This window comes from Cricetulus griseus (assembly GCF_003668045.3).
Source record: "Cricetulus griseus strain 17A/GY chromosome 1 unlocalized genomic scaffold, alternate assembly CriGri-PICRH-1.0 chr1_1, whole genome shotgun sequence".
In the NCBI taxonomy this organism is placed as follows: domain Eukaryota; kingdom Metazoa; phylum Chordata; class Mammalia; order Rodentia; family Cricetidae; genus Cricetulus; species Cricetulus griseus.
This window is the reverse complement of record NW_023276807.1, coordinates 192,217,746-192,235,770: the sequence shown is the minus strand read 5'-3', so window position 1 is coordinate 192,235,770 and position 18,025 is coordinate 192,217,746. Positions and strand designations below refer to the sequence as shown.

Here is an 18,025-nt window from a genome sequence, read left to right as displayed (position 1 = left end):
AACCTTTAATGATGCACATTTTTTAGGGTGACCTCTACTTTTTTTTTTAAACATCAAATGTGCTTGATAAAGAACACTCTTGTTGTTTAGTTTATTTTTCTTTTTGGAGGTAGAGTTGTATGCTATATCCTAGGCTGGCCTAGAGTTTACTATAGATATCTCAGGTTTAAGATTGGAAAGATCCTGCCTCAACCTCCTGAGTGCTGGCATTAGCTACCAAGCCCTAGTGGTAAATAAGTTCTCAAAACCTCTACAAGTACTAGTTCATGCAAAACAGAGATGAATGCGTTCCCACTTTTGCTTCATGCACATTTACTATAGCATTTTTTCATAGGTGGTCTTTAAAAGACACACCACTTATAATTATGAGAGTCATATCCCTGAAAATAGTGACTGTTAATTTTCTTCCTTTCCCTCCCTCTCCATCTTTGTGTGTGTGTGTGTGTGTGTGTGTGTGTGTGTGTGTGTGTGTGTGTGTGTGTGCGCGCGCGCGTGTCTGTCTGTCTGTCTGTCTGTCTGTCTGTCTGTCTGTCTGTCTCTCTGTTTCTCTGCCTCTATGTCTCTTTTTTGGTACAAAGTCTCTATGTAGTCTGTCTTAACTCATCATGTAGACCAGACTGGTCTCAAAAATATAGTGCTCCACTTTCTTCTGCCTCCTGAATGTTGAGAGTGCCTGGCTCTTTTCCTACTTTTTTGAAGCCCTTCTGTTGACCCCCCCCCCCCAGATTGTTTCAGACAAACATTGATGAAACATGTATCCTGTAGAATGAGTGTGTCATGAGGACGTTTGCCTCAGGACCCCACATTTTTTGGACTTCTTTTCACCCATTACTGCATAGCTTATGTTTCTTATGTTTCCTCTAGCCTTTCATATCACTGGTGTTCTCTGAATTTTTTTTTTAAACTCTTGTACTTGGCCTTTTTTGTGTATCTCTTGAAACTGTCATCATCTAATAAACTGTACTTATTTATAATTACCTTTCTTTATCATTTGATTGTAAATTGTTTGAAATAAGGGACTGTGTTCTGTTTATACTTAAAATTCTGTTACCTAGCATTATGCCTAGTAAATATAAGAATTTAAATATTTATTCAATGGGTAATGGATGTATTTTTAGAGAGCGGCTGTTTTTTCTAATTTTATTTTCAAGATAGAATCGACAGGTCATATGTCTGTTAATGGATACTTTTTGAAATATAAAACAGCTCTCATAAATTTTGGCAAATACATTAATAAAACAGCAAGTACTTCTCTTAAGAATTAGGTTTACTAAATTTTGTAAAGAATAAGTTTTTCTTACTTGGAAGAATTTTGTTCTCCTGTAATTCCATTGGAAATGACACTTACAGGTTGGTGCTTTTAGTTCAGTTTAAATTGCTTGCTGTACATGTGAGGTGATGGGTTCCATCCCCAGCACTGGAAAATACAACAGCAACAACAAAAACACAGACAGTATGTCAGGGTCCTAAATGTTAACATTCATGTTGTTTCCAATCAGTAATAATTTTCCTTTCTTTTTAAAAAATTATTTGTAGATCTAACAGCTTTAATGCAGATAGAAACATAGGTAAGAGTCTTATTTTTTTTTACTTTTATAAGTTGAAAGTATAAACAGTGAAAGATTAAGTTTAGTGTTTTAATTTCATAATACAAATATGAAACATAAAGCAAGGTGAGGTCATGTTATAATGTAGCATCAGTACTTGATCATTCAAACATAAGGACTCCTTTTAGAAGATGCTACTGCTTCTGAAGATGGACCAGAATTTCTAGCACTTTGAATTGGGGGGAAAAAAAAGATAAATTTGGATTTACAATTGAACACTTTAAAAGCATTATATTCACCAGAGGCTTTTAATTTTGATAAAGAAAATTTAAAACAATACTACCTTTTAAGTTTCTTTATCACAAAAAATAAATAGAAGAGAGGAGACATTAATATAATTGGCTCCTTTGGGACAGTAACTATTGTTTGTTCTGCTTTCTAATGAGAGCACTTAGATTGTCTGTTCTTTGAAGTTAGAATGTTTTTTTTTTGTTGTTGTTAAAGGGAAAAGATACTTGAAACTCAAATCTTAGCATTTTGAACCTTGCCCTGAAGGGCATGTCACTTCTGTGTTTATTTTGTATTTAAACCTTATTTCTAAATACTTTTCATTTCTAGTAAATATTTACCTTCTGGGTTTTCAAGCAACTGGACTCTTATTTCTTTTGTTTAGAAAAATGTAACTACACCTTGTGGAAAGGACAACTTTTAAATAAAGGAAAGCTTCTGTGTTATATTTCTTTGAGGTCGGCCACTCGTGCCTTTTTGCCTGTCAAGCTGTAAGTATATTACATTAAAATAGTGGGAAGGGGCAGAAGGAGGATCATAGAGAAGGAGAATAAAGTATAGTGACATATAACCCTTTATTTCACATTGCTAGACTAAAAATTAACTTAAAAAATTAAAAAGAAAATAGTACTTGACAGACAGTTTAGAAGACTTAGTTGCTTTAGTTTTTTGTTTGATTGTTTCTTTAAAAAAAATTGTTTGAGATTATCTTATTCTGGATTGGAATTCATTTTATAGCCTAGGCAGTCTTGTGTTCTTCAGCCTTGTGTGATAGGATTATAGGTATGTGCCATCATTCCTGGCTTGCTTGCTATTTACCTTTTTTCAAAATTAATGTGCTCCATAAAAGTTTAAATATAAATGTTAATGTGTTTCTAAAATGATTGTTTTTTGTAACTTCAGGAAGTTAATTGGTAAACAAGCTTTGGTGCTCTACGTTGAAGGTTACTAGTAGGTTGGGTAGTCTGTTATGAGTGATTTTAAGTCTGAAAGATGAGTTTAAAATTTTATTCTGTTTAGACTTATTTAGCAGTTTGTATATAATAGACTTAGAGGTTGACCAGTTTTAGCTATGTATGATGGAACACACTTGTATGTGGGAGGCTCAAGCAGAGAATCTCAAGTTCACAGGCACTTTTGGCTGCATAGTGAATTCTAGACCTCTGTTTTGCAGACTGTAGTGAAACCCTGCTTTAAAACAAAAAAGGGGTGGTGGTGGTTAAACATTTCTTTGTTGAAAAGAGCTTTGCTGTGGTAAGTTGATGTGTATATATAGTTTATAATTCACATAACATGTTAGAATTAAAGTTTGTTTATTGTTAATATGCAGAAGATGGTATAAATGCTTGAAGATACAGGTCAGTGATAGAATGCTTGCCTGCTATACAACCCTTGGGTTTGATTCTCAGCATCTCCAAAAGAAAAGAACTATGCCAGCTCAAACTGTAACTGTAAATGACTACTGTTTATTCTTTTTGTTCCTAAAGTTGGCATGTAGGATTAGCTTCTGATTTAAGGATATAAGGTTGGCAATATTGCCAGTTGCTACTTACTTGAGCATAGATACCTCAGCTTCCTGTATCAGGTCCTCTATAGAATAAGGTTAAACAACTAACAAATGCATACATTTTCCCATCAGTTGTATTTTATTTTGTTGACCTTGAGGCAAGGTCTCAGGTAGCAGCTGTTTGCAAGTTCATTGTATAGCAGGGGATGTGACCTTGAACCTGTGATCCTCCTTCCTTCACCTCTCAAATGCTGGTTTTACAGGGATGCACCACCACATCTGGTTTATATGATACTGGAGATTGAACTCAGGGCCTTCTGTATGCTAGGCAAGCAACTGAGCTGTGTCCTCAGCCCCATCTTCATTAAGTGTATATATTAATGTGTCTGATAACATTGCTAGAGTTAAAATTGCAGGTATGCCAAACATGCTCTTATATTTTCTTTCAGTCCTGAGAAGTTAGATGTTGAAACAGTTATGAGTATTGATTATTTGAAACAGAAAATTCCTCCTGCATTGTTTTATAAAGACACATACGTGGGTCCTAATGAAGGTAAAGTAATTTCATTTTACTAAAATATGTAAGAAGCAGACCTGATTTGATATTTTACTGTGTATTTTTTCTTTGTGTCAGTTTTAAAGAATGGGATGTATTGTAGCCTTTATGAAGTTGTAGAAAAGACAAGAATTGGAAGTAACATGGAGTGTTTACTGCAAAAACTGGAAAAAGAAAAACTAGTGAGTGAAAAGTTTTAAATATTCCCATTATCCCTTGAAAATTTTTAAAGTTGTTATTAATGTTTCAATTTATTTTTGCTTCTGGAAGTCCTACAAGGTCTCTGTTGAGTGCTCTCAATTAACAGTATTTTATTATCATTATATTTTTACTTTGGAGACCAGCTCTTGCTATGTAGTCTTTGCTAGTCTAGAGTTTGCTATGTAAAGTAGATAAAGTACTCTTCCTTTTACCCATGACAGTAGACTTTGTATAGACCCATTTTTATTATAGATTGTGATTATAAATGTTGTATTATTGTCAAAATATTTATGGAATACCAAATGAGGCAGACTTCTGAACAAAGTTATTTAATTTGGTTGAAGAGAGACAATAGCATTTGTTTTTGAAAGATGTTTTGTATGTTTGCATGCATGTATGTACATATACTGTGTGCATACTTAATGCTTGTAGATGCCTGAAAAGGACGTCAGATCCTGTGGAACTTGGGTTATAGGTAGTTGTGAATCTTCATAATATGTATGCTGGGAATCAAACCCAAGTCTTCTGCAACAGCAGGTGCTCCTAACTGCTGAGCCATTTCTCCATATCTTCCAGTAGCATATTTATAGATTCAAAAGAATAAGATTATTTGCTGGGCAGTGGTGGTGTACACCTTTAATCTCAGCACTTGTGGGAGACAGAGGCAGGCAGATCTCTGATCAGAGTTCGAGGCCAGGCTGGTCTACAAAGTGAATTCCAGGACAGGCTCCAAAGCTACACAGAGAAATCCTGTCTTGAAAAACCACCCCGCCAACCCCTAGTGCGGGTGGGAGGGGATTAAAGGCCAGCACCACCAACACCTGGCTTTTTTTTTTTTTTCCCCCTTTTATATTTTGAGAAAGGATCGGTTTCCCAGGCTGCCCTTGAACTTGTGATTCTGTTATCTCAGAATACAGGCCTATTCTTTCAGATCTGGGTTTCTGGTTGCTTTTTTTCTTCTTTCCCTTTCTCTCTTTATTCCTCTCTCCCTCTCCCACTCCCTCTCCCTCCTTCCCTCCCTCCGTCATGTGGTTGGTGTGTGTGTGTGTGTGTGTGTGTGTGTGTGTGTGTGTGTGTGTGTGTGTGTGTGTGTGTGTGTGTGTTGCAATTACAGTATCTAGGTACTGATTTTTTTATATATCCAATGTGATACACATGCACACTTTTTTTTTTTTCTTGTCTGGTTTTCTGTCTTAATTTTTGGAGAGATTGCTAGTTCTATTTCTGGTTATAACTCTCCTTCGTTCTCTGTAGTCACAACTTTATGAGCCAGAAGAGACTTCTTTGCTCTCTTCCTATCTGTTAACTGCCTGTGTTTTCTGTCTGCAATTTTTTTGTGGGGTTGGGGTAGGGTGGGTGGGGTTGAGGGGTGGGGAGGGCAGGTTGAGACAGGGTTTCACTGTGTGTAGTCCTGGTTGTCCTGGAAATAACTCTGTAGACTAGACTGGCCAAAACCACAAGAGATCTGCTTGCCTCTGCTTCTTGAGCACTGGGATCAAAGGCATGTGTCACCACACCCAGCTGATTCAGTGGTTATTTATAATCTGTAAACCACTAAGTTTGTTTGTGGTATTTGTAAAATGTGGTATTATATTTGGAATGAGTATGATGTTTAAGGCAGGTAACTAGTTTATAGTGAGCACAGATTCATTATGCTGTTCTAACACCTAGGACTTGAACAGAATATTAAGGAAAGATATATAATGTTTGAAACATTTTGGATTAGAGTATTTAGATTTGAAATAATTTTGCAGGTATATTGTCTGTGTAGGTATATTGTCTGTGAGATATCGGTGTCTGTGGCTCTAACATTAATGGTAGTCATAAGGCCAACTTAAGCACTGTCACTGAGGAGTATGATCCAGCCTGCCCTAGAGGTCTCCAGGAGACAAAGGCCACTTCAGGGTATATGTAACTTTTAATACCTTAAATCAAAATCTTACTTTTGGCATAAGCTCCATTTATATCAGAAACATGTGACAGTTGACTACACTGAGTATAATTATTTTTTATTTTAAAGGGAAGGATTCCCTAAATTTTTATGAATGATCTCTAGATTGGGATATTTCTGGCTCATTGGTCTTCTAGACTCCCATCCCCATCCCCAATTTTGGCTCATGCTACCAGGCAGCTTACTCAACTCTTGCTCTAAAAGAGCCTTGCTAGAGCACCAGACAATTATTTTTTATGATTGGATTAAAGAGAAGTTACCCAGGGAAGCTGGCTAGTTGGAAGCACCTTGAAACCTCTAAAACACGATACCACTGTATTTTTATAGTATTTTTGTTAGTACAGTCACTTTTTATCTGTATTGTTAATAGTAATGCAGGTAGCACAATTTTCACAGTATAAATATCCTTTTCTGTTCACTTCATTCTTTAATCCAGAAGCTATCTTAGTAGGTCCCAAAATAAATGCTTTATGTTAGATTGTTTTCTTTTCCTCTGATACAGTGCCCTCAGATCTTTTTTGTTATTGTTACCAAAGGAAGTCGTTACCAGTATACACACTAAAGATGTTCCTGGTTAAACTGGTATTCTTTTTTTTTTTTTTTTTTTTCGAGACAGGGTTTCTCTGTGTAGCTTTGGAGCCTATCCTGGCACTCGCTGTGTAGACCAGGCTGGCCTCAGATCCACCTGCCTCTGCCTCCTGAGTGCTGGGATTAAAGGTGTGCACCACCAACGCCCGGCTAAACTGGAATTCTTATTTTCTTTCTTTTACTATTTGATATTTGCATCTTTGTCTATTAAACATTTAGCCATTCTCCCTACTCTATTCTTACTCCATGTGTTAGTCAAGTACCTATTGGGCCCTCTCTCCTGCTTTTTAAATCTTTGGGGAGAATTTTTCTGTCTTTTATAATTACTGTTATTTTGTGTGTTACTTTCTTTACATTGTTAAGAGGCTTCAGGTTACCTCTGGCAAGTAAAATTAGGTAATGTGATTGATACTCATTAAATAACTGTAAGATTAGATTCTGGCAACATTTCATTGAACATTATCTTGAATATTCATAGGCAGTTATTTCAAAACATGCTTTGTACACAGTGTTCAGCATGCTGTCTGGCAATTAATATCTTTTGCACTGATAAGAAATATTAGAAATCTGTATATTTTAGCATCAAGATATTCTCACAGATAATTATAATTATTTCAAGAACACTCTCAGTATATTATAAATGTAAGTTTTCACTTAATTGGGATCTTCTTAATAGTTTGGTGGTTTAAATGCTATTTTGTTATATTGTAGTTAAGAATTTTAACCTAATTTAGTAGTATTATTTACTTTAAGAAAAAAAAAGATTATACTTAGAAAGTGTTGTATCTACTTTAGAGTAGTAATAGTAGTAGTAATATGGTGGATGCACCCTTCTTCCTCCCCAATCTGCAGGTTCTTGTTAAACCTTTAGGAGACCGTGGATACCTTTTTCTTCTTTCTCCTTACCAGATGACTTCTCCATATGGTAGGTAGTTTGGCTTTAATTTTTACAATTTAAAGAAATAGTTAAAATTACTTGCTAATGCAATTGGCTTTTTCTTTCCTTTCTTTTTTAGAACATCAGACTGTCAAGTCTCGAATCCTACATGCTTTGTTTCTGTTTCAAGAACCTAGATGCCTAATTATCAGTAAGTTGTTTTTTTAATGTTGAAGCATAATTGCTGGTAGATATATTATTGAAATCTTTTATTTTTTCTACACCTTATTTTTTGAAATACTGGGATTAGTCTGTAGAATTAGCAGTATAAAACATGACTTTGATGTGTTCCCCCTCCCTGTTTTTGTGTTGGCCATTACTCCTGGCTTTGAAGTTTTTTTCTTGACTGTGGAACATTTTTTTGTTCAGCGCTTTCATTAATGAAGTTTTATTATAATTGTTTCAGTACAACAGCTCAGTAAGAGTTTTATGTGACATTTTTCTCTCATTTTTGTATTCATGTTGTAGTGATTTTGAAGTATCATATGCAATAGTAAACTTTAGACTATTCATAGTTAATGAAAACTTAGAATATTTATGTTAGAGATGATTTTGCTGTTTGCCTTGTCTAACAACAAACTTGAATACTATATTAAGTAATTCCATGGGCTTTTGGATTAAGCCTGGATTTTTTCAGTTGTGGCTATTCAGTGCATGGATATGTGCTTATGGAAAAATGAGTTTATATAAAGTTACTTTATGAGAAAAATGGAGTGGCATTGTTGTCATTACAGGAGAGTTACTGCTTAGAATCTCAAATATTGCTTTTATCCTATTCCTTGCAAATTAATTTTCTTGCCACCATTTGTGTTGACTTGGGGGCAGAAGAAAGTGTAATTGTTATCGAGGAGGTTTTTTTCCATTAAAATCTGTTCTCCCTTTTCATTTGTTTTGGTTCCTGGCCCATTTTAAGTAGAAGCATGCTGCTCATCAGTTTGCTGTACTACATGTGTATTAGAAAACAGACACTCACTGGCTCAACATTAATGTTCAAATGTTGTTATACTTCAGTAGTATGAAGATTTATATTTGAAATTTCTTTATTGCTACTGTGGTTTACTTTTTGTTTATTTGCAGCACAAAAAGGTGTAACGAATCCATTACCACAGGAGAAACATGAGAACATATCAGATATATTAAAAATAACTCAGTTTTTACAGTTTGCTTTGATTCAATGTCGAAAAGAATTCAAAGATATAAACACTATTAATTTTCATTCTGTTGTTGAAAAGTACGTAAGTGAATTTTTTAAGCGAGGTTTTGGTTCAGGTAAGCGAGAATTTTTCATGTTTTCATATGATTCACGATTAGATGATAAAAAGTTCCTCTACTCAGCACCAAGAAATAAATCTCATATCGATGACTGCTTACATACCTACATTTTTCAGCCAGAAATGTATCAGTTACCTATTTTTAAATTAAAAGAGTTATTTGAAGAAAATCTAAAACGGCAACAATTTAGTCCACTTTCAGATTATGAAGGCCAAGAAGAAGAAATTAATGGTTCAAAAATGAAATTTGGAAAACGAAATAGCTCAAGGGGTGAAACTACTGAACCTTCACAGCAGAAGTCATCTCATTCTTTAGATTATGATAAGGATAGAGTCAAAGAATTGATTAATTTAATTCAGTGTACGAAAAAAAATGTGGGTGGGGACCCAGATACTGAAGATACTAGAAGCAAAAATGTCTTAAAGAGGAAGCTTGAGGATCTACCTGAAAATATGAGAAAGTTCGCCAAGACCAGCAGTTCATCTGATAATTACCATCTATATGAAGGTAAAATAACACACTGCTTCTATGATAATAGCCAAAATACATAACCTTGGTCCTATTCTCTCCATGTTATAGAGATCCTCAAGTTACTATAAGCCTGAGAGTCAAATCCAAAATGTCCTGGGTTGTTGGTTGGGTTCAGGTTTTACGTTTTTTTTCTTTTCCCCCTATCTTTTTTGAGTCAGGGTGTCACACTGGAGCTCTGGTGGCCTGTAATTCTCACCAATCTTTCTTCCTCAGCTTTCCAGAGAGTGAAGTTACAGGTATGGGGATGCCTACATGGCTTGTTCAGGATTGGTTGATTGGATTGGTTACAGTTTGTTAATACTATTCCTTAGAAGTTTTACCCTCACAGGCAGATAAGTCACTGCAGTGGCTTTACTTTTTCGGTTGTCATTCACACTCTCGCTTACTTTTTGCCAGTACTATAACATGTTCTTTTGCTGTTTGTTCATGGTCCTTTCTCAACAAGCTGTATTTTTCAAGAGTGTGTTATGGTTCCATTTTTCTTTGCACAATCCAAGAAAACATAAACCATCCTGAATTCAGTTACCTTGCTCCACCAAAATGGGTTCTGAAAATACAAGGATCTGGTTTGTTTTTATTTCTTGTTTCCTGAATTTTTGTCTTACTGTTGCCTTTCCAGCATGACAGACTTAAGTCGTTTGTTTCCTTTGAAGTATTTGGTTGGTCATAAACTTTCTGGTTCAGATAGTTACTGTGTCAATTTTGATGACCACAGATCCTCAAGCAGCTAAGGAATGAAAGAGTTGTTCCTGTTTTTGGAAAGAGAATGTATTAGAATACAACCATGGCCATTTATTTATGTATATATAGCTGCTATATACTCTGAGATGGCAGAGTCTTTACAGTAAAGACTCTGCATGGCCCATGTTTAAAAAATTTACAGCCTGATCCTGTATAAAAAAACAGCCTGAGCTGGGCGTTGGTGGTGCATGCCTTTAATCCCAGCACTCGGGAGGCAGAGGCAGGCGAATCTCTGTGAGTTGAGACCAGCCTGGTCTACAAGAGCTAGTTCCAGGACAGCCACCAAAGCTCCAGAGAAACCCTGTCTCGAACCTCAACCCCCCCCCCCCCAAAAAAAAAAAACAGGCTCTTATGTCATATTTCTTAATTGTTCAGCTTAAGCTACTATGGTAAGTTATACTGAACACTTGAGTTAGCTTGAACTTAGCTCCTATACTATATTTTGTTTTCACAATGAGATGTTTGTTGGATTGTTTCAGGCTGTTAATTGATGAATGGATTCTTCTGAGCTTTAAAATGAATTTGCTTAGATTCATATAATTACTATTGTGTTTCTTTGTTGTATCATTTTCAGTTGATAGAAATGAGGGACTATTACCATAGTGTGTTTAAGTATTGCAAGTAAGTTAAGTATTCAGGCAGTGTTTTTACCTTTTTATACTGGCTAGTTCAGAAGCATGAAATGTGAGCTTTGGGCTTTTGTTTTGTGCTCAGAAACCTTGCTTGTCTTCATTTCAAATCTGTTTGTCTTTTACTGGGTTGGGCAAATTAATGTCCTTGCTGTATTATATACTTTCATGCTCTGAACGAACCAAAAGCCTTGTTTATGCTACATAAGCACTCATCCACTCAACTACAGTCCCAACTCCCTTTACTTTTTGAAACAAGATTGGGTTTTAGCTTATTCCCTAGGACAGTCTAACATTTTACTATCCTCTTGTCTTGTCTTCCCAAGTATTAGGATAGGAGTGTGCCACTAGAACTGGAACCTTTACTTTTATTCTTGAATTATCCATTGTGGTAGTCATTACACGTATCTCTTTAGGTTTAAACTAAAACGAAACAATACTACATTTCATCAGCCATGCAGCTGTATTAGAACATGTAGATAGAAACATTTCAGTCATTGCAGAAAGTTCTATTTGACGGTGCTGTTGTCTGGTACACCTTTCTAGGCTTTTTCTTTACTTAGGTATTTCTTTACTTTCAGTGTCTGTCTCATCTCTTTTGGGTTCTTCCTGATTTTTAAATTTCCTCAATTCATTTCAGTATCCTCTCTGCATTGTCATTTTCACCTTCAGTGTTTGGCTTTTCTTTTTTCTTTCTTTTTTTTTTTTTTTAAAGATTTATTTATTTATTACATATACATTGTTCTACCTGCATGCCAGCAGAGGGCACCAGATTGAATTGTAGATGGTTGTGAGCCACCATGTGGTTGCCGGGAAGTGCTCTTAACCATTGAGCCATCTCTCTGGCCCAATATTTGGCTTTTCAAGGCTTTGTTTTCAGACTAGTCTGGCCATGCTTACTGCTCTTTCATGTGCTCTTCAAATTTTCAGAAACAGTTATAGTAAAGACACATATTTGTAAAACCTTATCCTAAAATATTTTAGTCCCTACCCATAAATGCCTTACAAGTAACTTTTAAGTTATATTTGATTTTTAAAAAAAATAAGTATTTTTCATTCTGTCATATAAATGAATATACTAGCTTTTAAAATATAATAGGTGGCTTTTCTTTCTTTTTCTCAGAGTCTCCACAGTCTATTGGCTTACTTGGACATGAACCTAACTTGAGACTGCAGCAGGAAGAGGCATGTAACATTGGAGACATCCACAAGCTTTATAATTGGTTGTCAGAAACACTAGCAAATGCTCGGCACTCAGATGCGTTTCTGACAGATACAGTCAACAAGGCCTTAGGATTGAGTAGCAGTGGTACCTGTGAAGCGCTAAGACAAAAATGTGAATATGAGTTGAATCCTGCTTTGGATAAGAAAGACTGTGAGCAGCCTGCTTGTACAAAAATTGAAAATGTTCATTTTAAGGGTGCTCAGAGCCCACTGCTAGAAGTTGATGCAGCTTCTGTAAAGTACCCTACTCTTTCTACAAATGAGGTAGGCATTGACCATAAGCTACATTTGAAAGGCAAACATTGCTTTCTGGTATCTGTGTTTGCATTTGTGTATGTTGAAGAAAGAGTGTAGGGAGTGGCTTTTCCTTGTAGAAAGAACTAAGACATATTCCTAAATAAAAGCGTTTGTCCTGTAGGGTGATTCTAAGCCTTTCTTGTTGAAAATAGGTAAATACTGAAGTAATTATTTTCTATATGCTTATGTGCTTTATATATAATCTAAAATTTATCTAGTATGATAAAAAAACTAGGGCTAGATAGTTTGTTAGATTGGCATAGCAGTAGTTAATTTCATATTGTTTCATAATGAAATGAGTCCTCCAAAACAGTGGTGGTTTTTTGCTGTAAGATTATCAAAGTGAGGCAGATGAAGCAGCTGAACTTAGTAACATGGTGTTGCCAATTGTTTTATATTGTGCAAATACAAATGAGTAGCCTTTGGGATTGTCTCTGAAGGTGATTCTCAGTGTTGCTTATTAAGGAATACGGTTTGTGCTTAGTAGACAGTGACTTTCTGTATTAGTCCTTACTTTCCTAAAAGAGTAGCTAAATCATTGAGGTTAATATTCTTTTTTTTTAAAGATTTTATTTATTTATTTATTATGTATACAGTTATCTGTATGCATGCTTACACACCAGAAGAAGGCACCAGATCTCATTATAGATGGTTGTGAGCCACCATGTGGTTGCTGGGAATTGAACTCAGGTCCTCTGGAAGAGCAGTCAGTGCTCTTAACCTCTGAGCCATCTCTCCAGCCCCTGAGGTTAATATTCTTAAGGGCTTATAATTAATTTGTTCTTCTGCCTTTGAGTAAAAGTCATATATGCATATCTCAGCCTTTCTTTATATAGTTTTGGGATATTTATTTTAGGAAGAAGGTGGTGGGAGGAGGTTTATGTGGTAAACATTAACCTATATGGTTAATGTTTCTCAATACATTTAACAAGAGTATGGGCTAGGGCTTTGGTGGCGCATGCCTTTAATCCCAGCATTCGGGAGGCAGAGGCAGGCGGATATCTGTGAGTTAGAGGCCAGCCTGGTCTCCATAGGGAGTGCCAGGATAGGCTCCAAAAAAAAAAAAAAAAAAAAAAGTCTGTTCCTGTTTTTATAACTTATAAATTTATTTCTATTCATTTAAGTATTGCTGGTTGGTATTGTTAAGTTAAAATTAGAGTTGAATACCTATAAAATTTAAAAGTTTACCAGTCACTGCTTTAAATCAACACTAGTTTTGCATGTGTGATATGTATTATATGTTTTAAAGATTTAATTTTTTTCATGTGATTGTTTTGCCTGTATGTTTGTTTATACACCCACATATATCTGTGCCCTCTGAGAGCAGTAGAGGTACCAGATCTCTTGAAAAAACTGGAGTTTAAGATGTTTTTGAGCTGCTATGTAGGGTACCGGGAATTGAACTCTGGTCCTCTTCAAGAGCAGTTGGTGCTCTTTATTTGTGAGTGTTCTTTATATCTTATTTATTTGTTTGTTTTTGGAGACAGGTTTTCTATGTTGCTTTGGAGGCTGTCCTGAAACTAACTCTTGTAGACCACCTACCTCTGCTTCCTGAGTGCTGGGATGGATTAAAGGCGTGTGCCACCACTGCCCAGCTCTTTATGTCTTTTTATTAAATTCTTTTTTTTACTCTTTGTGTACATGTGAAGGTCAGAGGATAACTTTTGAAAGTTTATTCTTTCCATCATGTGGATCCTGAAGAGAGCTACCTCAGGTCATCAGGGTTGGTAGCAAGTGCCTTTCCCCACTGAGTCATCTTGCCAGTCCTCAGTTTAAGGACAATTTATATTGTTTATTTATTTTTTTGGGGGGGTATGTTTGTTTAGGGCAAGGTTTCACTCTGAACATGTAGCTGGCCTGTAACTCAGTGTATAAACCTGGTTGGCCCCAAACTTTTTGATCTTCCTGTCTCTGCCTCCTGAACCTGACCTTGGCAAAATATATTTTAAATTTAAAGCTAGAGTATTATAACTTTACCATGTTGGTTTTATTTATTTCTAATGTTTAGAGTGAAGTTTGTATATTTGCCATGAGAAGGTAGTATAGTCTTGATATTAAATTTAAAAGGAAAGCTATTAAATGTATGCACTTTATTTTTAGGATCCAAACTTAATTAATGTCAATAATTTTGAAGAGTGCAGTCTGTGTCCCACTGTTTCCATTGAGCACGGATTCCTTAGACAACATTCTAAGTCAAATGATGAAGAAGAGACAGAAATACATTGGAAATTGATTCCAATTACAGGTAAGGACTGGTATACTAGGTATAGGTTTGCTTTCTTTTACTTAGGGACCGGTTTCCTGGTGAGTTTCATCTTTTCTAGTTTCCTGTCTTGGGTCACGAGATACCTATCTTACTTGGCTCTGCCACGAGTCTTTACTTTTAGCGATATATTATTTATCACTATTACTATTCTTGATTGACATCAGCAAGTATCTTCAAAAGGGCCTATTAATGTAGGAACTTAGGACATAGTTACTATTCTTGTGGAGTTTTAGCATGCATATTGTCAATTGAAAACTGTTGATAGAAACTGAACTTGGAGAAGCAAGTGTTGGAATGAAATGATGTTTTTTGGGTAGCCACTACTTTTCAACTTATTAATCTAAACTTCACTACACAAGCTGTCTGTCATCTAGCAAATGATCATGTTGAGGCTCATCTGTGTAAAGGAAATTTGATTTCCTAATGGTTCATTCTGGAGCTCAGTCTGAAATGACCAAATGCAAATACCTCATGGAAACTTACTGAACCACTGGCATTTGACAGTTGTTTAAAGATTGTCATTTGTAATATTCTTATCCATGCACACACTGCATGTTCTTAATATTCAAGTTCTTATTCATCTTTGTTAGCTAAATATGTTTGGAATTGTTTTCTGGGCACAGCTTTTCCATTCCTATAGCTTTATTTAGCCTTTGGAAAGAAGTTGAAGAGTGACTTTTGCTGAAAAATAGACCGGCTTCTGACCTACAATCTATGAGACCTATAGAGATTCTGAGAAGAATTTCTAAAAGTTGACGAGTTTCCATGGGCTTCTGCACTGTTCTCTACTTCATACCTTTATGGAGGAGGCAAGAAACCCTAGAACTAATGGTAGAGAGAGAACTTTTATGAAATGGAGACATAGTAAAATTTTAAAATAAAATAGAAAAGTAGTGTATAGGTGGTAGTTATCTTAACCTTTCTTCATTTAAAAACCTTCATAATTGCTGTTGAGTCATTTAAAGAAGTAATATAGGTATTGATTTTTCCATCACCTGAATGGAAAGGGAAACAATTTCCCATTTCCAAATGACCTTTCAAGAATGTTTAGGCAAAAGAAGGAATGGTCCTTTGCTAGCATTTGTCTAAAAGGCATCACTGGTATCTGAAGAGAAATCTACAAATCTAATGGATGCTTTCCTCAGGAGGGAATGTAAGAAGCCCAGAAGACCAGCATGGGAAACATGGTGAGAAACAAACACCAGGTGAGAAGGCTCACTTTGCTTTTCTTCCCAATGTGCCCTTCTTCAGAATTGCTACTTGGATTCTGGTTCTTCATCAGTTGGGCATGGATTTACTTTGTGCTCCAGACAGAGAAGTTTAGACAGTATCTTTTTTTCTAAACTGTCATTTTAAAATTTAATTGTATCATATATTCTTGTTACAAATGTAATCTGTATTCTTGTCTACCTGATCAGGTGATTTAGGGATATGAAAATGTTTTCTTAATGTATTTTTTCAGATATTCTGTAAGAACTAATCTTTATTTTAAAATGCAACAAGAGAACCATTTTTTTTCCCTTTTTATACTCTGTTCATAATCTTGAAAATTTTTTTGGCCATCCTTTTTAAGTATAAAGCTAACTTCTCAGATAGTTTAGGAGATTGAGAAACTATTTCAAAAACAAAAATCCTATTGATGAATTAATTGCAGTGGATGCTCAGGAGATAGTCTCTTTTGTCTGACTGAGCTCAGTCAGATTCATCTTCTTTGCACGTCATTGTTGGCATTATTTTCTTGCCTGAATTCAATAGTGATCCTTTTTATGTTTCTATTTTGTTTTAATACCTTACTCTTTAAGAAATCTTGTGGATCTTTTTTGTTTTTTAGTTTAGGAGGAAAGTTAGTTGACTTTCTTAGTATTCGTGGAGAAGTATGAAGGTTTCTTAATTTAGAAGGAAAACTAAATATCTTTCTTAGTAAATTAACCCTTATCTTAGGAAAGATGATTTATTTTTAGAAATCCATGATGTAAGAAAGTACACAAGTTTTAGTATACAGTAATATTTCCGTAAGTATAATCTGTGTGACTACTACCCAAGTCAAGATGTAGAACAATCCCAGCACCCTAGCTTTTCTTTCACATTTTACTTGGCCATGACCTCTCCATTCACAGTAGGTAGCAACTAATCTTACTTTCTTTACAGTATTTTTAATATTGTCTCCATAAATTGAATTCACTTGTGCCTGTTTGTTTGGCTCTTTCATTTCAACTTTTATGTCAAGCTTTCATCTATGTTGGTATTGTCAGTAATTCTTTCTAGGAGGAACAGTTGTCTTTTTTGAACTTCATAATGTTCTGTGGATAGATAGATAGATAGATAGATAGATAGATAGATAGATAGATAGACCTTTCTTTTTCAGATACTGTATTCATGTTTTATAATTGAAAGCTAGATCTAAATGACATTACTGTCTGAGAAATAATGCATTTTCTTCACATGTTAAAAGTCAAATGACTGGTACTTTGTCAACAATCAGTAAACATGTAACATCTGTCTGTTACATCCTTTATCAATGAATGTTTTTTTTAAAAATGGTGATCTTAAAATCATAATAGATTAATTTGTACAAAATAAAGTTATGTTTATTCGAAATTTAAAGAGGTTTATTTGGCTTATAAGTGGCATGTGTAGGTATGTATAGGGATGAGAAGTACATTGGAGTGTGTAGATGTGAATAAGTACATGTGGAGGTCATAGAAGAACATTGGTTTCTTCTTCTTTTGCTGTTTACTGCTTTGCAGGGTAGTCTTCACTGAAACAGAAGCTTGCCCTTTCAGTTAGGCTGTTTTACCATTAAGCTCCTGAGGTCCACCTCTCTGAACTCCACAGCGTTACAGGCATGTACATACATGCCTGGCTTTTTATGTATGTTCTGGAGATTTGAACTCTGGTCCTAATGTTTGTATAGCAAATGCTTTTACCCACTGAACCATCTCTAGAATTTTCTAGTTTTGTTAAGTCAGGGTTTCTCTGTGTAGTTCAGGTTGTCCTGGAACTTGCTCTGCCTCAAACTCAGAGATTTGCCTGCCTCTGCCTACCAAGGACTGGTATTAAAGGTCTGTGCCTCCATCCCCAGCTTGCTTCTAGAAATTTTAATAGAGAAAACTCTACATGGAATTTAAGTTACATTTAAATTTTTTTAAAAAGCTGTTTAAAACCCATGTCTTCAGGTCCCATGGTGTGGTGGCTCAAACCCAGCTCTTTTATTTCAAACATCTGTTAAAGATACATACCTATATTGTCATAAAATAAATGTATTGAAGACTACCTATATTTTTAAAACTCTTGTTATTTTAAACAGTATAGTTGATCTCAGTTTATCTAGTACTCAGGAGGCTGAGACAAGAAGATTTATGAGTCCAAAGCTACCCTGACCCTGTCTCATATAAATAAAAGAGAATGTGGGTGGGCATTTAAAAAAAAGAACGTATTGAGTATGTTTATTTTGCTCTCAATAGGTTAGTCATTGTTAACCAATTTCTTA

General features: G+C 35.3%; 1 protein-coding gene across 5 annotated transcripts in view; it reads left to right on the top strand.

Annotated features, from left to right (window-relative positions):
• Tasor (transcription activation suppressor) overlaps positions 1 to 18,025 on the top strand; it is a 50,226-nt gene that overhangs the window by 19,969 nt on the left and 12,232 nt on the right. For 3 of the 5 annotated variants that reach the window (XM_027389609.2, XM_035452255.1, XM_027389607.2), the window contains exons 8-17: positions 1,537 to 1,568; positions 2,221 to 2,326; positions 3,792 to 3,895; positions 3,977 to 4,080; positions 7,491 to 7,563; positions 7,655 to 7,726; positions 8,653 to 9,354; positions 11,872 to 12,236; positions 14,370 to 14,514; positions 15,681 to 15,740. In XM_027389609.2, coding sequence (XP_027245410.1) covers positions 1,537 to 1,568; positions 2,221 to 2,326; positions 3,792 to 3,895; positions 3,977 to 4,080; positions 7,491 to 7,563; positions 7,655 to 7,726; positions 8,653 to 9,354; positions 11,872 to 12,236; positions 14,370 to 14,514; positions 15,681 to 15,740 — 1,763 coding nt within the window. The remainder of the gene's footprint in view (positions 1 to 1,536; positions 1,569 to 2,220; positions 2,327 to 3,791; positions 3,896 to 3,976; positions 4,081 to 7,490; positions 7,564 to 7,654; positions 7,727 to 8,652; positions 9,355 to 11,871; positions 12,237 to 14,369; positions 14,515 to 15,680; positions 15,741 to 18,025) is intronic. The other 2 variants (XM_035452256.1, XM_027389608.2) reach the window with 1 other exon arrangement.